The sequence below is a fragment of the Hemicordylus capensis genome, chromosome 11, assembly GCF_027244095.1.
Source record: "Hemicordylus capensis ecotype Gifberg chromosome 11, rHemCap1.1.pri, whole genome shotgun sequence".
NCBI lineage: Eukaryota > Metazoa > Chordata > Lepidosauria > Squamata > Cordylidae > Hemicordylus > Hemicordylus capensis.
The window spans coordinates 26,231,041-26,255,307 of record NC_069667.1 but is presented as its reverse complement, the minus strand read 5'-3'; the positions used below and the strand labels follow the sequence as shown (position 1 = coordinate 26,255,307).

The 24,267-nt window shown below is 43.2% G+C and overlaps 1 protein-coding gene across 12 annotated transcripts in view; it reads right to left on the bottom strand.

Moving 5' to 3' along the window:
- Positions 1-24,267, bottom strand: part of PCDH11X (protocadherin 11 X-linked) — a 651,427-nt gene that overhangs the window by 265,899 nt on the left and 361,261 nt on the right. Inside the window, exon 6 of one of the 12 annotated variants that reach the window (XM_053273701.1) lies at positions 22,873-23,542. The exons of the other annotated variants lie outside the window; for them this stretch is intronic. Coding sequence (XP_053129676.1) covers positions 23,528-23,542 — 15 coding nt within the window. The 3' untranslated portion in view covers positions 22,873-23,527. Of the gene's footprint in view, positions 1-22,872; positions 23,543-24,267 lie in introns of those variants that run through there. 12 annotated transcript variants of the gene reach the window in all.

The following is a 24,267-nucleotide window of genomic DNA, read 5'->3' as shown; positions in this document are numbered from 1 at the left end:
TTTTCTACACCCTGCCTTTCTGAGCTCTCATGGAGAACACTCTGAGGAACTCAAGCTTTCTCCAAGAATTATCTGAAAAAGTTTGGAAAGACTGAGCCAATTATGAGTGGAACTATAGGCGCTCACCTATCACTCCCACCTATCACTCCTCAGAAACATCTAAAATGCATTGGAATTCCTTGAAAGGCTGATCAATGTAGAAAGTGTCCCCTGAAGATAGGGAGATGGGACGCAGTGCTGTAGATGAAGTATTAGAGAAAAATGGATTTGAGATTGTGATTATGGTAGTAACCATTTTCAAAACATGAGAGAAAGGCCTAATGCTTACTAATTTTTAACAATCAAATGTTGTGGTCCCAGAGGAAAAAGGGAAGAACTTACCCGGCGAATGGTGATCTAACTCACCATTCAGCATGAGCTGGAAAAGGCTAAATTGGGTTACCAGAGTAAATAAATAACCACAATGAATGATGAAAGAGAAATAATAAAGTGCAATAGGATTCCATTACACTGTTCAGACAGACATTTGGTCATTTAGTGTATGAGATAAAGGCCAGGATTATGTATCCGACTGTCTGGAAATCCAGTAATACTCTAAGCAACAAAGTGATACACAATTGAGTTACATTTTCTAAAAAAATAGGTTGCTGGAAATATATGCAATGGAGTCTTCTTCATTCTGTTGGGAAAAGCCGCATGGACTGTCAGCTCAAGGATTGTGGGTGGGGGGCTTTCGGCAGGACACCCACATCTGAGAAATGGTGGGCACACAAAGCTGGAACGCTCTCAGGGTTCCTCTGTTCTGCTTGGGTACTCCAAAGTGGGCCTACCAGGTTTCTGCACACAATCCCAGTGATGATGCACACCTAGCCATGAACACATACCCTCCAAGAATGTTTATGGTCTGCTGGCTGCAGGGTCAGCCAATCGTGAGTCTATTTCCCTTACCCCAAGATTTACCAGTATCCTTCCGACCTCACTAGTCAAATGGTGCTCATGAAATTATGAAACACGCTTGGAGATTCACTACAGAAAGTTGAAAAGAATCTGAAAACACAGTAGAGCCTTCATCCAGAAGAGCTCAAGGGAAACATTGATTTCCTGAATATTAGAACGGCATGTTATTAAAGTGCCATGCATTTGTACTTTTCTTACTCGGGGGAGACGGAAGAGTATGGCATTTATCAAGTGGCATACATAGTGCAACTATGTATTACTGCATGGGGGAAAAATGACCTACTTTGTTTCTCAAATTGACAAGTGGGAAATATGTTACCTTGTGGCAAACTTTTTGACAGAGCAGAAGATACATGGATTAGATCTACATCCTCTGTGGCAGCTGCAATTATGGGCTTTTCTGCCCCTGGAGAGGACAATGTCTTTGCTTGGCATAAAGTAAGTATTTTATGGCACAAGGTCAAATAAGCCATTATGCAGCAAAAATATTGGGTTGAAAAACAATAAAACCTAGGGTAGAGAGATGTCCCCTTCTTTATGGTGCTATCCAGTTGCAAATCACCTTTGCACCTATTTCGAGAGGGTGATGGAGACTGGTGTTAGAGCACAGGATTTGCATGCAGAAGGCTCCAGGTTGAATGCCTGGTACCTGGGAGAGGTACCTTGTTGGCAATTGTCATCCTTGTTGGCAATCGTCCCTGGCCTGCATTAGAGAAGAAGAGTCATTGGCAGGGCTACAGGGTGGGACCCGGGATGGCGAACTGGCACAATGGCTATCAACGCTTCTCGCCCCTTAGACATCCCTGCTAGTAACTGATCAGAAAGGAAAATGCTCATCTCATAGACTTTCCATCTTCCTTTCACATCACAAAGACGGAAAATAAATGAGATGAAACCCATTTCCCTGCAAGTATATAGGTGCCCACACACAGAGAGAGTACTATAAGCTGCAATGGCTTGTGTTGCTGCAGAAGAGACTGTCAGCATCTGCTCCTAATCAGAAGAATTTAATTCAATCTCCGCATGGCCAGCTTTCCTTATGCCATCACATTATTTCTGTGAATGGAAAGTGAATGTTTTTGTCCCTGGTCAGAAGCCGACATGGCAAGAGAACAGGTCCCCTCTGATTATGAGTATCACGCGCCTCAGTAGAGGACAGAATTTTAAGCAGGGCCCCTTCTCGGCACAAATGTTGTAGGTGTGCTGCACAAGTCGTTTGCAGTTATTATGAATGACCTTTCCGGAAGTGAATGGGGAAGGTGGGAGGACCCTGCAACTTGTCTGCCAAGGTGTTTAATTGTTAGCCATTCAAGCTGTCTTCACTGGAACCAGAGGAGGAGGGATTAGGTGAAAACATGAACCCAGAAATCCCTTGCTAGTCTCAGAGACACCCAGGCTGTGTAAGTAAACAATTCACTTAGACATCATAGGGCATTTCTAATCAGAATTCCATACAGAAACCTTTTATTTTTCTTTCCGTTTAGTTTCCTTCAGAGAATTTAACAATCTCTACAGGAAAGGAAGAATCAAAGCTGCCGCAAGAGTGAGAGGCAAGTCTAGAACAATTAGTCCGGGGGAGCAAAGGGGAGAAGAAGAAAAATTAAGGGAGCGAGGATTTTGCTATGCATCAAATATTTATAGAGGTAAGGTAATTGCACAGCGACAGGGAATTATGGATTGAAAGGGGGCAGAGACAAGAGCCTGGCCCGGTTTATTGAATTAAGTTAATAATGAACATCAAAGTTAATGAACACAGATGTCTGGTGTGCCAAAGGAAGCTGGAGGGCAGACATTAAAGACCCCCCTAAACAGCATGGTTGGCAGGCCACTCAAAGCACTGCCAGGGAGGGCACAAATAAGAACCAGAAGTGCTTGGACCAAAACTTTAACACAACTTCAAATGAGAGGAGGATAGCCACACTGAAGGCCTGCCAAGTTCACTTCTTAGGATGAACCTTATTCCTGCTCGCCAACTTCCAATGCCACAGACAGGCATGCATAAATCCTATCTGTCCCATTTACCCAGATATCCCAACAAGGCGATGCCAATGCCAGCTTTCAATCCCCAAACACAGGCCCTAACACCAATCCCAGACAACTCAATGCCATCCTGACCAAAAAAATCAGGCTGCACAAAGCTGGCAATGAAGTTGGCAGCACTGACTTCTAGGTATTGGTTTACTCTTCATTAATTTTATATTCACAGGCTTCTGACACAGGGTGTGCCAGTATTTGAACAGTTTTCCTATCTATCTATCTATCTATCTATGGTACTTGATGTGTGTGTGTGTGTGTGTGTGTGTGTGTGTGTGTGTGTGTGTGTGTGTGAAGACAGGGACCCTGATTTTGCTAGACACATGCACCAGAAAGTAGGAACTGACACCTGGCAAACAGGGACAATTGGAGAATATATACATTGCTGCTATAAGATCTACAGATGCTTGAAAGAGACAATGAAGATAGCCCAGCAGACCACTGAACCTAGCAGAGTCCTCCTACGCTGTTGGACAGACTGGCCTTTTCAGAGACAGTCCTCTGCCCTGCCATACACAATACAACATAAAACAGGCCAGTGTTCTTTTCAGTAGTGGGATCAGCTATGGCAGTAGTAGTTCAATCTCCCCTGGCCATTCAAACCAGATGTCAACAGAAAAGGTCAGGAGTCTGAATGTCTGCTTCAACATGCCGCCAGTTCTGGTGGCAGGTGAGGACGTCCAGTTCAGTCAATACAAAGCGTAAGAATGCAAACTGGCTCAGAGGAACCTCAAATGCCATGGGTCAGTTTGACAAGGACCGCTTGCCTTTCATCCACCTGCAATCTGGGCAATTGTCACTTCAGTTTGAAATCGATATTGGCCAAGTTGCCAGTCCTCTTTATTGCAGAGAAGTCCCCATGGACTACCCTAAAGATCTCCTTCTCTCTTATCTTAAAATCTCTTCCTTTTATTCCAATCCTTGTTTGTATGTATACATGTCTTTAAAAAAAAAATATTCAGAATAGCAGAACAATACAAAGTAATCCAGATCTAATTGTATGACTACTACTACCACCTATATACCACTTTTCGACAAAAGTTTCCAAAGTGGTTTACACAGAAACATAAGTAAGGAATAAACAAGATGGTCCCCTGTTCCCAAAGGGCGCAAACTCTAAGAAACATAAGGTTGGCACCAGAAACAGCCACTGGAGGGATGCTGTGCTGGGGTTGGAGAGGGCTTGTATAATATAATATAAGAGGCCCACCACTTTAAAAGGTGCCTCTTTGCTCATTTAACAGGGGTAAATATTCTAATTGCATGTATTAGTTATATAATATATACTATATTAATTATATATACATAAAAATATGACTGAATACACACACACACACACGCATATATACCTACATACACATACACACATAAACTAATATTTTCTAAAGTCACCGCAAGTGGCGCAGCGTGGAAATGCTTGACTAACAAGCAGAAGGTTGCCAGTTCGAATCTTCGCTGGTATGTTTCCCAGACTATGGGAAATGCCTATATTGGGCAGCAGCAATACAGGAAGATGCTGAAAGGCATCATCTCATACTATGCAGGAGACGGCAATGGTAAAACCCCTCCTGGATTCTATGAAAGAAAACCAGGAGTCAACACCGACTCGATGGCACACTTTACCTTTAATAGATTCTAACTGCAGAATTTGCATCTTCTAAGCACATAATCGGGGTGCTGAGGGAACAAAGGACCGCTATAATACAAGAAGTGGGTAGAAATTCTGCATTCAGAAATTGTCTGTGTCTTGGAATAATAGCTGATCTGAAGTATGACTTATAGGCATGTATAATGCCCATCCACACAGCTTATTTGCAAGTCTGTTCAAATGAACACCACCAGGACGACGTGCATTTTCAAAGCACAGGCTTCCACTTCCAGAAGTTTCCATATGCAAGGAATTATTCAGGCAGTCGCAAACTGAGCAGACATTGCTTCAAGCAGTTTCCCAATGAAATTTCAGCCACTGGGGAAAAAAGTGTAAATTATGTTGTTGAAAACCCAGATGAGCAACAACCCCCTTGCACGGCCCACAAATGCCTATGAAGGAACCCTGGAACATGATGAAGCACACTGCAAGGTGATTGTAAAGCCAGGGCTCTTTGATCAGCGATCGCTTGTTTTGTAGTTGGCAGCTATTTAATACTTACAGTTTGAATGCGCTCAGTGAGAGTTCAGGGTCACTCTGTACACGCTGCAGAATTGCTTCTTGGAACAGTCAACCTCTTGCCCCCTTCACTTCCCCTCGAGGAAGAGGGAAATTCTGAAGACAACATCTAATGGTCCAGCAACTGCTCAGCAGGTGCCGAGGAGAAATGGGTGGTTAGAAATCAGTGCCACAGTTGGGCTCTCTTAATGATCCAATAACAATAAAATGCCGGAGAAATAAAAGGAGGCAGGAAATGGATGGAGTAAAATACAGAATATAAGGAAAAATGCTTCCACTCCTTAGTACTAACAGGAAAGAGAAGAATGGCCTTTCAATATTTTATCCCAGCTCACAGTCTAAGTTGCAGCTATGAGCTTAAATGGTTATTTATTTACTGAAACTATACCCCCATCTTTCCATAGAAGTTTCCATGTTCCTTAATAAAATGCAATTGAGTTAACATATCTCAACACAAACAAAAACAGGAATATAGGAAGCTGCCATATACTGAGTCAGGCCACTGGTCTATCTAACTCAGTACTGTCTTCACAGACTGGCAGCAGCTTCTCCAAGGTTGCAGGAAGGAGTCTCTCCCAGCCCTGTCTTGGAGATGCTGCCAGGGAGGGAACTTGGAACTCAGATGTTCTTCCCAGAGCAGCTCCATCCCCTGAGGGGAGTATCTTACAGTGCTCATACTTCTAGTCTCCCATTCATATGCGACCAGGGTGGACCCTGCTTAGCTAAGGGGACAAATCATGCTTGCTACCAAAAGACAAGCTTTGTAGGATTATACTAATTACTTAGAAGAGCACGGTTGCAGTCCCTTGGACTACTATTGGAGACTTCCATGATTGTTCCAACTTCTCTTGATTTGCCTTGAAGGAATTTGATAATAAGCAGGTTTAGAACCTTCTAACGTACAGATTGAACACTGTTTCCAGAGACTAAAAAGACCAGTATCTTAGTTTAGCCACACAGACCCAAAGCCCAGAAGCAATCACACATGGAACTGAAACGGAGCAGGTTTGCCTCAACAAGAGAACACCGTTTGCTCGTCAACTCCAGTTGGTAGGATACAAACAAAGCACCATCTTCTCAAATGGCTCGCCAGCTGAGAACACACTGTGCCAACCGCCATACACAAGCAGACATAACTAAGGAAACAATCATGGGCTCTAAGTGTCCATGATTATATGAAACAATCTCACTGCAGCTAAAGAAAAGATGTGCCATTTTAAGATAAATCTCCTCTGATCGTTTATTACTGTTATTTAGAATACTGATATACTGCTTCCCAACACAACAAACATCCTCAGTGTGGTTCACATAGAAAAAAAAGATGTTGCTCGCATGTGGTTCCCTGTTCCAAAAGTGCTCACAGTTTCTAAAAAAAAGAAACACAAAGGAGACACCAGGCAGCAAAAGCTCCTGAGAGGGATGCTATGCTGGGGTGAAGAGGGACATTTGATCTCCACCTGCCAAACAGAGGAGAGAGAACTCCTTAAAAAAGTTGCCTCTTTGTCCAATTAAAAGGGGGAAGTTTAAATTGAGACAGCCGGTTAATTGGAGAGAGCCAATTTAAACTTTCTCTTTGCACATGCTTGTGTTTGTTTTCAAGCCCTATACTGTGCTCACAATATCTATGCCAAAAAGGAAAAGAAACATAGCTATATAATATCTTTGCCAAGGTCGAAGAAAAAGGTCTTGGTAGACAAATTCCCTATAGTTCATGAGTTGCACAGACAGAAACATCCAAGCAGAAACAAAGAAAGACAAGAAAATGCTATCTGTGAAGTGGTGGTGGGGAAATCCATTATCTACTGCTTTGGGTGATTAAAACAGCTCATACATAAGAACATAGGAAGCTGCCATATACTGAGTCAGACCATTGGTCCAGGAATCTCACTCAGCCCTATCTTGGAGAAGCCAGGGAGGGAACTTAGAGCCTTCGGCTCTTCCAAGAGAGGCTTCATCCCCTAAGGGGAGTATCTTCCAGGGCTCATATGTGGTCTCCCATTCAAATGCAACCAGGGCAGACCCTGCTTAGCTAAGGGGATAAGTCATGCTTGCTATCACAAGAACAGCCCTCCTCCCGAACCAGCTCTCATCCCACCTTAAAGACTGAGGATGACTGGTTAGGAGAATCTAAAGCAGTGCTGATTACCCACCATTGTGAGCAAGCATTTTGTTATTAGACACCAGTCCCTCCTTTTTGTCACAAAGTAACCTGATTTACTTGCACGGTTCCAGCCCTGAAGTCTCCCTCCGGCCACTAAAGCTTTTGAGCCCGCCCACCTCTTGCCACCAGCAAAACAGAAAATAAAGGAAGAATTAATCCTAGAATATGCAGGATTCTTGAATGAAACAAATCCTCCAGAGAAGCACTGAGCAGAACATGTTGGGTTGCAACCCACTTGTGTCAACTTTGTTTGTGGGTCCCAGGCAGGGAATTGCTAGACAAAGCCTCTTCAGCAGTGTTTTCAGTCTTAGTGAAACACTTCTGTTGCTTCCCTTGAAATTCCTCAGAGAGCTTGCCTGAGCCGAAAACTCCTAACTCATGTCCAAAATCCAAGTTTTCAATGGCAAGTTATTATGTTTAAGTGAACGTTAGAATTATAATGTTAAAAAGCCCTCTGTCTCTGCAATTTCCAGACTGGAGGTTCTTCACATGGGGCTTTTAAAGCCCTTTAACTCACATGTTCTCTGGAATGGAGGGAGTGCATTCACATATGGGTCAGATTTATCCTGATGTCCCTGTGAGTTATCAGGGAGCAGTTCAAAGGAATTCAGGTTTTTCACAGTGCGTAAGAGTGTAGTCTGGTTTATATTTGGGGTAAAGAAAATCCACTATTTGTGTTGGTTATGGGGGACAACTTTGAATTTGCAGTAAAGCCTCCCAGTAAACTTGTGGTAAAGCTTGCTATGTGTAAAAGTCCCTGGCGAATGTACAGATTGGAATTGCTGAAGAAATCTCGCCATAACACTCATCAGAGCCCTATTCAGACATGAAGTTGTACCTGAGTTCAGATATCAAGACACACAGATGTTTTTCTTCTGCGAAGGACTGCACTTGCACTTGAGTTTGTACAAGTCCCTCAGGTGCATGGCACAGATAGGAAGTACTCTGTTGTACGTGCATTCAGCACAACATGTGAGTAAGGGTACCTGCATACAGGTCTGAACAGAACTGGTGAACAGGGCTCAGAACATGTACAGAGCATTATCACAAATCATCACAACCATAACTAGCTTCCTTACATCATCAATGGAGAGGAAAAGGGGATTTGCTAGAAGGTTGACTTCCAACCAGCACACTCTTCTCTGGCTTCATTCAGATGAACAAACCTGTTGTTCATGCAAATCTGGGAACAGAGGTGCTCTTAGCTCTGGACTTCGGGGCCAAAGTCCAGGGCCTCCACACCCTCTGGGGCTCCCAAATCCTCTTTAGTCTATCATGGGTGGTGTGCTTTGTGTCCTCAAGAACCTACATGTTAAAAAAGCATGCTTAAATTGCAGCAGGGGGCCTCCAACGGCCTTTAGGTTCAGGCTCCAAAATTACCTAGGCACACCTCTGTCTGGGAATACGGACACAGAGGAGTGGTCTTTAAACTGCTTTCTCTGTGAGCTAGGCTGCCGGGCCCCTGTGAGCGGTAAACTCATCCATAAACGTTGTGCAGGCAGCAGCTGCCCAGAATTGATGTGTCAGGCTCCGCCCACTCCAACATAGCCCCAAGCAATGCCAGGGAGAGGAACCCAGCCATATCCTTGGCAACAGCATGCATGAGGTTGGGGCAGGTAGAAGGAGGTGTGTTGGGGCAAGGAGGTCAGGAAGAAAGTTCCGGAAAGCAAGAGAGTGCAGAGGGCAGGGTAAGAGGTGTGAGTGCTGTTGATGAGCGAGGGGACAACTCCAGGACTAAAACACTGACCCAGGGAGATGAGGGGCTGGAGGCTGAAGCAAACCTTCTCTGCTCCCAGGTTTGAGGCACACTCTAAGGGCAGGCTCTGGGGCCACAAGGAAGAGAATTGCATAGGCCTACGTGAAAACAGGATGCGGAACCAAAAGGGTAGGGTTAGGTTTAGCAAACAGGAATTGACACAGGGGAACAAGTGTGTACTTGTGCAGGTTTTCTGCAAAACATTCTGAGCTCCCACTGGAAAAAGCAAGGCCAAACATTCAGTGGTGCCCCCATGAGAAGAATGAAGTGCAGCAAAGACTGAAGGGAGTGTGGAATCCTGACTTCAGGAGCGAAGCACCACCAGAAGCACATGCTTAGCTCACCTTCACCATTATAGTAACCGAGGAGATATTGCTCCAGTATTGAGACTGCTACTGCTTTGATTGATCTGGTTCTATTTATTTTCTGCCCCTCCTCCTCCAGCCCTAATTCTTTTTAACATACATATTTTACTCTTAGCTGAAAGCAGGCTGACAACACATCTATCATTCTTAAATAACCGTTCTCAAAGGCATTTATTTTCCATAGCTCCATTTATTTGGTCTTTTGCTTTGTACGTTTGCATGTAATTACTCCATCAGTTTCAGTTTTATTTCACACACACACACACACACACACACACACACACACACACACACACACCAATCTGAATAGCATCCCAACAATTTTTGGCATGTGTTTTAACACCACCTGAGTTCAGCTTCACCCCAGGCTTCTAACAAGCACAGTGTCTGTGGGGGAAGGGACACACTAAGGGGTGTGTGTGTGTGTGCGCACTCGTGTGTGTGTGTGTGTGTGTGTGTGTGCGCGCATGCAAACATGCACACCATGCACACATACGTACACCTGTTCCAAAATCACTCTGTAGTCTTTGGGAAAGCATTCTTTTCCCTCGCACAGCCCTGAGAGATTCGAAGGGCTGATAAAGAGAGCCAGGAGAGCCTGCAGCAAAAGCAGACGATTCTGCAGCAAGCTGTCTGGCCCAAACCATCATCTAACTGCTCCATCTTGTGGCCAGATCCACTTGATGACATAGACTATTAATGTATGGGGAGACATGCAGAAAGCTTCCATTCTCACGAGGCCCTGACAACTAACCTAACCATGAAATGATGATACCTGGTTTTAAAAAAACAAAAACAAACTACTGTGAAGACAGAGGTAGTACATTTTAGTTTCCCTGCAGGCATCCATTTGGATGTGTGTGATCTGCCCCATGCAGGGTCTCTTTACTTTAACTCTAGTCCCCTTCAGTCATTCCCCACCGGAAATCCATCTAGCCATAAGATGACTGAATCAAGCAGACACTTTGCTGTGAAGACAGAGACAATGCACATCAGGTTCCCCACATACTGAAGGGCCCATTTGAATTTGTGTGAACGGCCTCGCACAGAGTTGGTTTGCTGCCTTCAGTAGCCCCTTCAAGAGTCTCTGCCTGTCAACCGAGTGTTTCCCTCCCACACGTATCCAGCAAACACTTGAAGGGGAAAACAAGAGTGGCCCAAGAACTGGCCCTCTCCACCCCCAGCACAGCATCCCTCCAGTGACTGTTGCTGGTGTCTATCTTATGTTTATTTTTAGATTGTGAGCCCTTTGGGGACAGGGAGCCATCTTATGTATTTATTTATTTCTCTGTGTAAACCGCCCTGAGCCATTTTTGGACGGGCGGTATGGAAATCTAATAAATAATAAATAAATAATAAGAGAGAGCTGGTTACGCACACCCACATGGATGTGCCAGCCAGTCACACCTCCCTGGGATCTGTGCATTCTGCACTTGTCTGGAATGTCAACTTGGCACTGGGAGCATTGCTGGAGGAAGCCTTCTAAAGAACATGACTGAACATGGGTCAGAGCTCATCTTTGGCCTATTCTGTGGTGGTGATGGTGGCAAAGATAACTTTCCCACGTCCATCACCCCATCAGCTCAACGCCCCCCAGCAGTGCCATTTCAAAGGATGAGGTATAACACAAGGGCATTATGCCATCCCCAGCACAGCATCCCTCCAGTGGCTGTTGCTGGTGTCCACCCTGTGTTTATTTTCAGTTGGCTCTTTGGGGACATCAAACCATCTTAATACATTTGTATACTGCCCACTACCAAAGACTCTAGGCAGTTTACAGTATAAAACAAAAACAAACCCAGAATGTAACAGTTAAAGCTGTGTGAGAATTGTGTGTGTGTGTGTGTGTGTGTGTAAAAAAAGCATATAAATGGAATGAACATGGTGGGCCAGTGTAGGAAACAGGATGCTGGACTAGGTGGGCCTTGGGTCTGATCCAGTGGGGCTAATCCACAGCTTTTTCTCTTAATCATTTTGATACACTATCCCCACGTCTAATTATACCCATCAACTCATATTCAAGTTTAAGAGTTGGAGCTCATTCTCCAATAGAAATTTATTTTTTTTCCCAAAGCAACATTTGTTGGGCTGTTTTGTTATTGTGAAAATGTCGAGTCCTGTGAGTGAGCCAGAAAATCTTTTCATTGGAATATTAAGCCCCTTCTGGAACAAACAATTACATTCAAACTTGAGATACGAACAGAAAGTGGGAGATGTAATTAACCAGTTCTTTTCCCTTCATTGACTTGCAGATGGGAGGGGAGAGAACATTTAAAACCTCTCTGAGTTCCTTGAGGAATTCTGAGAGTTGAGGGAGTTAACTTTCTAAAAATGAATATACCTTGATCAAAGGTTAGAAGCCCAACGTGTTCAAGTAACGATTTAACAAATCCCATTTGAAATTGGCTCTGTCTTAATTATTCTAAAGAGCAAAATGGATTACATTAAGCTTTGCTATTTCATCTTCTACAAACCACCTCTGGCAACAATGGAGGCACTGTGAGACCCTAGGGGTGACCTCAGGATTCCTTGCAGGTGCTGTCAAAGTTTGCGCTGTGATGGGTTTTGCTGCAAGGGTCACTGATGCATCTTGAGAATTAATTAATCATTTGGAACATTATGGAAGGGTACAGCAAAATGAAGAATGCTGTGTACTAAGCACTAACTTTTCTAATTCATATTGTAAAGGGAAGAAATGTCATGGGAACAGGGAATCCCACCAGATCAGGCCTGTGGCAGGACCGCCCAGTGGCTGGATCATCTCATACACATGTGGTTTCTTGGGAGAGAGAATGGGTAGCCATCTGTCAAACTTCTCTCCTACTGTGGGACAAAGCACAGTATGACACCCATCCCACGTCAGCTTCATTGGCTACCGGTCTGCTTCTGGGCTAGATTAAAGGTGCTGGTATTGACCTTTAAAGCCCTACATGGCATGGGGCTGGGGTACCTGTCGGACCGCATTTGCCCATATGAATCTGCCGGGGCCCTCCATGCATCATCTCAGGCTCTCCTCATGAGTCTGCCACTAACAGAGATCCTGTTGGTGGGGACTAGAGACAGGGCCTTTTTGGTTGTGGCCCCTCGGCTTTGGAATGCCCTCCCTGAATAACTTCACCATGCCCCTCCCTCAGTGTTTTTAGAGAACATCTTAACACACACCTTTTAAAGGAGGCTTTTTAATGCTCCATGCCCCCCCCCCCGTTATATCTGGTAGGTTCTTTCACTTGTTATAATTTTTCAGTTTTTACCTTTTAAAAAATAACCTTTAATTTGAACCTAATAATGATTGTGGTTTTTAATCTGATAACTTTTTTTTGGTTTAATTTAGTTAATTGTATTGGATTTTATTGTATCTTGTATCTATCTTATTGTTGTGAGCTGCCTCTGAGCAGTAGTACACTGAAGGGGCAGGGTATAACTGTTTTAAATAAATAAATAAAGCCCAGAGGCAGCCAAGGTGAGGCAAAGCAAAGATGCTCTACTGGAACAGAGAAATAAGTAATATTGATAACCACCAACATACAGTGCAGCAAAGTAGGGGGAATGACATTTATCCAAGTTCTCCTGTAAAAATAAAACCCAGACACCCCAAAGTCCCTGCAGAAAATTGGAAGGGTGTGGACCTACTAGAACTTTTCATCCAGAGGTACAGACTTTCCTATTGCAAGGAGGGTTACCAAAAAATTATAGGATAATGTTCAATACATATCATTCCCCCACCTGTAGTCTGAATCAGCTCGGTCCTCTCTGCCACTCCAAGATTCTGCCCAGGATTCATTCTACTGCATGCACAGACCTAGTCTTACAGATGTCAAAGAGGTTTTGGACAGGTCCAGAAGGTCATAGGTTTGCAGCTCCTTTCTTTGGCTAAGGTTTGCGGATGCTCACAGGTCAGACCTTTGCCTGATGTCTGTCAGGTCCCAGATACTCAGCCCAACTTCATATCCAGTTATCAGCCATCTCGAGGATGCTTCCTGCATTTCTATTTGTTCACTGCAACAGTGCATTAGGAATACAAGAAGCTTGGTGGGTGCCTATATAGACAAACACATGGCTAAACAGCTCATTTAGTGGCTGCATAATCCAGGCTTCCCTAAGGAGATGTGAGCCGTTACTATAGGAGTCAAGCCCTCTATTGCAGGGTTGCTTAACCTTGGGCCCCCAGATGATGTTGGACTACAACTCCCATCATCCTCAGCCACAAAGGCCATGTCTGAGGATTGTGGGAGTTGTAGTCCAACAACATCGGACGGCCCAAGGTTAAGAAACCCTGCACTATTGCATATCTATCTATCTATCTATCTATCTATCCATCCCACCTGATATGTACATCTCTAGGCGGTGATATTTACCAGTGCATTTGCTGGAAAAGACGACAACTCAGAATTTAAGATGACCTCTCCCTCCTTAAAAATAAAGGTGGAATTTAGGTTATACTTGTATTTACCATGGTTTCTAATATCAAGGGGAGAGAAAAAACTAGTCTTGGATTCAGGTAAATATAGCACTCTTCGGAGGTGAGGCAGATTAAAGATGGTGTGGGGGGAAAGGATTTGCTTGCTATATCCATGTATCCAGTTGATACTCTCCTAATTCAAGTTGCATTTAACAGTCCTTAAATCCAACATGCCGAATATATGGTTCCACATTTAAGCTTTTCCCATCCCTCCTTCCCAGCTGTACTGAAAAGGAATACACAAAACAAAACATTCACCTCCCTTGAAAGAACCCAAAGCTGTATGCCTAGCTCTCTCCAGCTGCAGGCAGCTTTGAATGCAGACAAATTGCCAGAGCTGATTTCCTCTACAAAAAACTGATTAGTGAACCCCCTGTGGATTTTTTAACTGTACCATTGGCAGCCTAAGAGATTAGTGAAGCAATCCCCATCATCAAATTATTTACTGTTAAAATATTGGATTAGGGATGTTGTTATCCTCTGCTCTGAGATTACAACATGATTCTGTAAAGATGAGGAAGAAAGAAAATAAAGTTACTCTCAATCACTGGTAATTAGAATTTGACTTTTCAGTTACTTTCCCATTACTGGTGGGAGGCACCATTTGAATGTGTCACTTGTGTTCTTTACAGAATCTGCTTCTAACTTTTCTTTACCAAGACCAGGGCCACACTGAGATGTGCAAAATCCCCCTGAGAAATTTCACTAATCTTATTACAAATATTTTCGCTTCTCTCAAAATTCCTATCGCTGTTTCGGCTGAATGGCATACTCCAAGTAAGCTTCAAATTTCACTTCCAGCAGCTACGCCAATGTCAATGTGAACACTCGGTTTCTAGAAAATTCCAGCAGTCTTATCAAAAGTATTTTCTATGCTTTATTACATGCCTATAAATCCTTTGATTGAGTAGGCTGTCTTATTTTGCTTCCATTCCCCACCCCCCCAAATTCCAGAAGTCTTCATCCTAACCCCAGGCAGAAGCTTGTTCTGCCGGATCAATGATAAAAAACAATTCTGCACATATTCAGAAGTACTTCATTGTTAATACTCCGAGTCTGAACCCTGACATTCAAAAGCCTTCATCCAAATTAAGCCCTACATACAGGCACTGATTCAGCTTGTCTCAACCATTATTTTTTTTTAATTTGGCTACTCTCCTGAACTTATCCTACCTTATAAACCCACCAGTCTACAAGCAAGGACGCAACTTCCTCATATATACAAATCCATGTAGAATTAGAGTAGGTCATTAAAGGATGAAATTACACATATTTGCCAACATGACACAGTTGGTTGGGTAGGAGAGACCCTTGAACAGGAAGGTCTGTGGTAGGTAGCAATTCTTCAACTCAACTATGCCTACCAGTTCTTCCTTGCAAAGGTCCCCTGATGTCATGAAGGAGACTTCCAGGAATGATCTGGGCACAGAAAGTGAAAAGCTAGTGAAAAACAAGCTAGGCATTGTCCTCCCAAGCCTTAAGTCGGGGATTCCCAACCTGTGCTACTCCAGATGTTGCCAAACTAGAACTCCCATCATCCACCACAAAATTGCTGGGGATGATGAGATTTGTCTCAAACAAGCAATTACAACATCCATTATGTGGTCTGCCTTTGATGTCCCTACAGCACAGGTTGGGAACCCCTGCCATAGGAAGCAGCTGGGTCCATGGGGACTACAAAACTGTGAAGCTGACCCTCCAAGGGGAGTGCATCCCCACCTAGAACAGACTCACAGATGATCACTGAGTCAGTAATAATCCTTTGTTCTGGCTTGATATAATTTCACTTTGCCAACAAACTGACTGTTTCGTTTTCCCCCTGCCCACATCTGGATTCCAGAAGTAAGCCCAGTGGTGGAGAAAACAAATGCCATCCTCCTGTCCAGGGAAGGATTTCAAAGGGAGAACCAGCAGACAGGGCAATGCAGCCTCAGCCCCATCAATTGTCACATGCAACTCCACTCTCCCATTAGTGTGCCAAGGGAAAGCTGGGGTTGAGAACCCCATGTCTCACCTTTGGTATGTAGCGGCAGTCTCAGATGCTCTTATAAAACCACCAGCCAGAGGAGGAAAGAGCTGGGAAGAGTTGCTGTGGCCAACCACTTCCATATGTTCCCTGCCTCTCTGCAGCATTCATGGTATTCATAAAACCATGAGTAGCTGTGATGTTAAGACTCTCCTATTGGGAGGAAAAACCTCTGGCTCTTTCTACGATAGGATCTTTCCCTGGCCTGAAATGTCACATCCTCCATGTCTGGCAACCCTCCAGTTTCTTACTGTCTTGCTAGTCAGTCACTTAAGTAGTGGTAGGTGGTAATAAGGAGGCAACCTCCTGTATTCTGCATTTAAGTCTAACCTATAAAGCACTCACAGATGTGCACCAGCTGGGAATGATTACAAATGAGGTTTTAATCACTGGACAGTGAGGACTGCAAAGAGAGGACCTTGTTGAACACATTGTATGAATGGAACATGCTGACCTTCAGGGTCACCTGTGTCTTGGCTGGAGTTCAAGGGGAGAGTCGATGGATATATGGGGGCTGACAAGACAGCTCATATATTACTGCATCTATCAAACTGGATTTTCCAAATGGAGAAGCCAATTTTGTTTGATGTGTATTTACTCCAGTGCTCTGTCGATTGGAAATGTGTTCAAGTAGCTTGAAAGGCAAGGACACCTTTGCCATAAGTTAGCCTTCCAGCCCCTAGTCTCTACCCTACCAAGTGTTGCTGTAATACATCCAACCGTATCTGAAAGCGAGCTGCCATTTGAATCCCATTTTAATATGGGAGGAGGTCAAGAACGTTCAACAAGAAGGAGCATCCTGAAGTGACGCCATGAGATAGTGGCTCACATGGGCACACTGGGAAACTAGTTGGCGGCATTACTGTCATTGGGTCTGACTCTGCAGCAGTGCTTCCAATGAACCTGACCATTTTGTAGGGAGGCAGGGGAATCATACTCCAAGTATACATTTCAAAAATCCCCGAATCTTGTTAGGACTCCAAGCAGCCCTTTTCTCTGAGCTGCTCTTCATTTGCAGTCTAGGACCCAATACTACTTGGAGCAGCAGTATCACCCCATTCCTGGTCCCAGACCACTAACAATCATCCACAACTCCTACCCACATGGTCAGGAGGGGTCACACAATCACACACCATGCTAGGCAGCAGCACCATCAGTCTAAAAAGTAACGTAAGCAAGAAGGGGCATATCCCCGCCCCAAGGAGCTTCTCTGAACAGCACCAAATGAGGGCTGTGCATTGATTTGCAGACTGAATGTGCACCAACACAATATGGGCCCATTCAGGTCAGTCCCCACTGATTCCAAAACAAACTGAATGGACCCAAAATAGGTGAATAGGAGTTGATTTTTTGGAACCTTATTTGTACTCATTTGTTTCTGTCTTATTAACAAAAAATATGCTTCTACAAGTAGTTTTTGCTGTCACCTGTGTTGGCAGTAGTTAAAACATCAGGGCATAGTTGTTTATCAGATACAGAAAACATGAATTCCCACATGAATAAATACTGCATGGCAGATTTCCACCCCCCTATGTTGGTAAATATTGGTTTGTTTTTTTACCAATATTACCCTACGATGAAACTACATACTGGTAAAAAAAAGTGGCAACCATCGGTGAGCCGTTCTGGAGAACCTGCCAAGCCAATGGTAGCATAGGTGGTGGCAAAATCTGAAATTTTATAAATTTAAACTGCAACAGCAATGAAAATGAATGAGGGAAGCAAAGTGAGACCCGACAAACTGGTCCCAAAATAGAAAGAGGAAGGGGCCCCCTAAACTGAACAAAACTGAAATCTATAGAGTATCTTGACTAAGCACAACTGAAAAAGATGGAGACAACTTAGTCATGTGACTTATGTTCTATCAATTTCCAGGGAACTTCATCAGGATACACTTTCTTTGGACTACAACCAGATGTCTGGAGTGCATAACCCCCATGCAAATGAGACCCTTTGTGTGTAACAAAATACATGCAAATAATTACAGTTGTCCCACATGGCACTCTGTGCAAAACTGTCCTGTCTTTTCTGCTTCCAGAGTCCGATTTGACAGCCTTTGATCTCCAAATCCAAGACACAACTGTGGAAAATTGAATTTAAAAGTGATCACTCCCCAGGCTGAAATAACCATAGACAGACTCGAAGTAAGTCAAGCTAAGTGACCTCTGTAAAATGGAAACTGTTTATGAGTCTTTGTAACTGGCAAGCAGAAACAGATTTCCCCAAACCTGACATAATTTACCTGCTATGTGCTTTATCAGGGCAGTGGGACAAATAACGGAAACTATATATATATATATTTATTTATATTTATTTCAATACACCTTCTGCACTGATTACAAATATTAGGATATGACCTTGCTTAATATCCATGGTTTTTTCTCTCCGTTCCAAAGAGTTAATGGGATATTTGAACCAGGGTTTTAAGTTGGAGATCACTTTTTATCTTGTTCACAGCCATTGTTTCTCCACCCCACTGCTATTTCAGTTTCATAGGTTTTTATTCTCCATACTGCATTCTTGATTAGTTAAATCCAGCTAGTTAGGGATCCTGTAGCTCACAGGCCAATTTATAATGATATGTAAATAGATGCAACTACGCAACAACATCAATTAAGGCAGTCATTCTCAGACCTAGGTCCCCAGAAGTTGCTGGACTACAACTCTCTTCATCCCTAATCACAATGGCCAAGGACCACTGTGGCTGGGAATGATGGGAGTTGTAGTCCAGCATAATCTGGGGACCAAAGTTTGAGAACCGTTGACTCAAGGCAAACAAAGCTAATTGAGAGGGAAAGTAATGCTTCTGGGTCCATTGTATGGGCAATCCCAACCAACTGGGAACCATGTAATTGATGTGATGAGATCACAATGCTACAAAGACATCAGACTTGGTTGTAGGTGCTGGCACTAGGGACAAACACAACTAGTCTAGGAAGTTTTGACCTCAATCCAAATAGGCCCATTTTCACTCACTATTGACACAAGCATATAGCCAAAGGTTGTGCTTTGTTCATGAAAAATGTCCCTGTTTTATTCAGTCATAATCTTTCCCCTTTTCTTTAACTTAGTGTTCTTTTTTCTTGAATAGATTAATACATTTATGATCTGGAATACTGTCCACGTTTGCCTTTAACTGGTAGGACACAGTGCGGTATAGTGGTTAGAGTGCTAGACTAGGACCGGGGAGACCGGAGTTCAAATCCCCATTCAGCCATGAGACTAGCTGGGTGACTCTGGGCCAGTCACTTCTCTCTCAGCCTAACCTACTTCACAGGGTCGTGGTGAGGAGGAACCTAAGTATGTAGTACACCGCTCTGGGATCCTTGGAGGAAGAACAGGATATAAAATGTAACAAATAAATAAATAAATAATTGTTGTGCTATGTTTGGATTATTTTAAGATTGGTTAAGAACAGCCAGTTGTTTTGATGATGTTGCTGAAGCAAGTGAACAAGGTGGATACAGACCATTTCAAGAAAATATGAGGGGGGAAACCTGAGAATTTATTAAGGGAAAGACACCCAAAAGGACGGGGTAGCAGAGCAAGTGAGAGACGAGGGCCATGTTCATACGACCACCTAACACAGCTGAGCCAATCTTACTCAGTTTAACTTTCTATACCAAGACAGAGAAGGAAGTGTCTTCTCTTTTGCTGAGTAGATGGTAATATCTTTGCATGACTTCAACAACATGATTCTCCTTGTAAGGAATGTTCCTCACTATTTAGCATGTGGGTGAACAGTTCCAAAGCAAGGCATGCAATTGTGAATAAGCATCTAATATTTGATGTCTTTGCTCTGTCTTTGAGCAAGAGGACGTGGCGGCATAGGGAAGGCAATCTATGGCAAGGCTTCCTCTTTCAAATTACTGTAATGAACACCACAGTATAAGTTTGTTTGCTAATCAAGTCGTTTCTCCAGAGGTTGCCGGTTCTAATCCCCACTGGTATGTTTCCCAGACTATGGGAAACACCTATATCGGGTAACAGCGATATAGAAAAGTGCTGAAAGGCATCATCTCACACTGCGTGGGAGATGGCAATGGCAAACCTCTCCTGTATTCTACCAAAGACAGCCCCAGGGCTCTATGGTTGCCAGGAGTCGACACCAATGGCACACTTTACTTTACCTTTATAAGTTTGTTTGGGAAACCTAAGGGGTTAGGCCACAGAACAGATTCTCCTTGCATTCCCCAGAGAAATCCACAGCTCAGTGTTTGGCTGAAGGGACACAATCCTTCTTTACTTCAGTGGCTGTAACTGGCACAAATGGCTGTATATTTTCATTCTCTCAAACATTCATTCTTAAATGTGATGGCTTCAGAGTAATGTTTGAATGCATCCCAAATCACTATAGATTTCCAGATTCATTCAAAATAATTTCCCAGCCACTAAAAAGGAGTCAGCAAATTACAGAGGGGAAGGTTTAAAAAAAGAGTAAACTGTTGTGTGCTAGCTTTCCTGAAAGACGGTTCAATTTCAAACTTACCGGCTCATTGGCCTCCTCATAGCAATGGCATTTGTAAAAGGACAGATCGGGGCGGGGGGGGGGGGGGAGACAAACTATGATTGATCTGGAAACAACAAAAACCACAGCCACAAACAATAATTCTTGATAAACCGACACCTGATGCACAAAGTTCCCCGTAAGAGCAATGTTTTCCCCCCAAATGTCAACGTCAGCACCAACACTTTAACCATGTACAAATATGGTTTACATGTCAAACTCATTGCTCAGGTCAAATGGTAAATAAGTACATGTGGACAAGGAAATCTGTCTGCACAGATCTGCCAGACAGCTTTTTATAATACAGTCTGACAATCCAGTAACTTACCTCTTTGACCCATAGTCCAAGAGCAGGATATAAATGTAAAAACAACAACAAACAACAACAACTACAACATCATGTCCTGAAAGGTCACCAGCAAAGTGGACTCAAACCAGACTAGAGACATCAGAAGGTGAACAGACATGGAAATATTTGACAAAATCAGATCAATAGATCCACATCAATTTTGTTAAGAAAACTGCTATGTTGCAATTTCAAGCCAGATGCTTTGTAAACACATTCTTTGAACCTGATTACATTATTCCAACACTATGAGCCCATTAAGATGTACTTAAGAACCACTGGTTCAGTTAATCCACGGATTTCTTCTCAGTCCCCTAATGAGCTCCCAGATGAGCCAGAGCTACACTCACTGAGTCTAGAAGGGGGCAGAAACTGGCTATGTGGGCTTACAGGAACCCAGGAAGGAAAGATGCACCAGCCAATGAAATCTAAGCAGCAGGAGGAGCTTCCTCCCTTAAAACCAGTTTGGGTGAGTTGCCTAAACCAGGTGACACACTTCAGCCTCTGGACCCTTGGTTTGATAAGCAAACCTTACTTAAAACCGAGGGATGCTCTAGAGGCTGGGGGTCAAAACTGGAGCCACAGTTGGGTCCCCAAACTGCTGCTCTGACTATTTCAACGTTATTGGGGGCTGACCTGAAGTGAGTTTAGCTCAGGTTTCTCATGACGTCTGAATGTGGCCTCGTATCTCATTTCTGAGAGGTTCTGCCCATTCACAAAACACAAGTGGCCATCTTTAAATCACACACTAGCAGTTTTTCATCCTTTCAAATATAGGTACCATACTTCTTAACTTCCCATCACCTACTTTTTGTTCATACTGCAAAATTCTACTTTTTAAATGAATGCACGTACATTTTACCCTTAAAATGTGCTTACACACACACTCACACTGTGAATAGCTGTGCAATTGCAAGCAAATCCAGACTGAACAGTAGATAGATACAGATATTTTCCCATGCATCTGCACTTGGTGTGTGTGCATAATTCTTCTCACTTGGCATGACAACATAGATAACCAGTTTAACAAGCAGTTACATCACCTTCATGGTCTTCAACTTACTTTGACCACTGGGTCACCTTTCTTCACTACTGCAATGAGAACAAACTATATGCCCATGCCCACCACCAAAGAGTGCTCACAATGCTGTGGTATCAGACACAACCTGGTTTTCAAACCCCCTGGCTACAAGTGGGCACAGTATAACAAAACCATATGTGTAAGACATTGTGGACTATGATGACCACCTCTGAAGGCCACAGTCTGACTCCTTCACAGCCACAAAAAAAGAGGTGAGAGTGTCTTGCATGTCCTATGGATTGTGACCAACCTGCAATGGATGGATCGCTCAGCATCCACCATGACAAGTGTCTTCTTGCCATTTTTGTGCTGAAATGGAAGTTCCTAATTATGGCGCTGACTCTAGTCTTTGGAGCTATCTTTAGTTCATAGGGGAGAAACAGCAGGACAGAAAAAAGCCAGCTGTGCAAATTATCACATAGAGATATAGACTAAATCTAGACACTAGATTTAAAAAAAAATCCACAGGGTCTGCCAAAATACAAAAGGTATTATAATTAAAACCCAAATGGTTTGTTGATTTTTCCTCCCACATTTGATAATATGAAATCAAATCTGAGCAAAAAAATGCAGATTTCATGCAAAACACAAAGCAATACTTAGCTCCACAGCCAAGAAAGAAGCCTCCTTTTTATAACACATGATTCAATCTCCAAGTTAAATGTGGTGCATCAATGTCCTCATTTGTCATTTTTCCCATCCCTGGAATTGAATGAGCATAATTCCTTCTCTGGTGGGTCAAAACCAGTGGACCTTAAGATTTGAAAATGTTCAACTCGCAAGCCTTCACCATTTAAGCTGTCGTCCTGCAGACTTAAATAGAATTTCATCCCCAGAGTTAATGAGCTGCTAATAATTTCCAGAGGCATTGACTTAAATTTGTACATTTCTGGTTGTCACTGGCTTGTTACAGGTTTTGCACCCTTGTAGTTTGCCCTGAGTACAGTCTATGAACCAATTCACATGACCACTCATTGTATGGCTGCCATCAACCTTGTACACGCCCCCCCCCCCATAATGTGCAGGCATGAAAAACCATGATTCATTGAATGATAGCTGATTCATTAAACATGAGCATTCAAATATCTACTTTCTAGCAAACAGAATCTGTTCAGAAACAAGAAATACAGTCACATCAACACTCAACTACCATATTCAATTCTGATGTGGTCATGGCATCAACGTAGCAGTACTCCTTGTGACAGGTATTCCCAGATATGCTTTCCCAGATGTTGAGGGTTTAGACCACAGAACAGTTTCTCTTTGCCTTCCCCAGAGAAATCCACAGCTCTGTGTTCAGCAAGGATTCAATAAGGAATTTTATAAATAGCAATTCAAATCGCTAAACATGATGGTTGACAACAAATCTCTGGCAGAGCAAGCAAATTTGTGCTAGCGCAATAAGTTAGCTCAGCTGCACTAACAAACAGGGAGGTGCAGAATTGTGCTATAGCGCTCTTGTGCAAATCTTCCCATTAAAACCAATGAAAAATGCCACAGAGGGGAATGGGCATGCATGCTTGTGATAATGCAGCATTAGAATCCAGGGCAACTGGCTGGCCCAAGCGATGTGCAATAGTACAAGGTCCTTCTGCAAGCAGTTCTTTGCTCTTGATGCCGGGCAATGATTCTAACAACAGCATGCCATTCTATAGCTTCAGCTCCCAGTCAAGACTGCTTTGTCTGAAACAACAGAATATTGTGCTTTCTTGTTGGACACTAAACCATTTGCAGATCCCAGAGTTGTTGCTCATTTATGATTATATCAAATTTTACAACAGGGCACATCCAGAATAAAAATTCCACCACATGAAAAGAACAGGTGGAAGGGCCACGTAGCTTTTTGTCTCTTTACACAAACAAGAGATGCATAGTAGAATGTTTCAGGACTGCATCATATCAGAAGGCAAGCAAAAGACAGCAATTCTGAATGCTCTCCCACAGGGTGGGAGGATGCATACTCAGAAAACTGGCATGTCAGAGAGAAGATTAGTCTAGAACCTTTCCCCAGACATCTGGTTTTGCTTGCAGGGGGTTGATCTCTCTAATGCACCATTCGGTCATTCAATTATCCCACCTGTGTGTTGAAGTGGTACACTCCTGAAACAATTTTGCCCCATGATTGGCTGTTTGTATAGACTAGGTCTGATTTCAAGTGTAAATGAAACAGAATTGGGGAATAGTCTAACACTTTCCGAGAGAAATGCAAGTAGGAACAACTCCTTTAACAGTTCTGAGTGATTCTAATCATCCTGTGATTCTTGCACTCAGGAGCTACAGAAATGGCTTACACCGATTTTTGTTTTTGTTTTTAGTACAGCATTCAACAAAGCTTCTTAAGAGGTGTACTTAATGGTCTCAAACCAAAGTCTTTGAACATGTCATTCTACAGGAAAATAGATACAAGA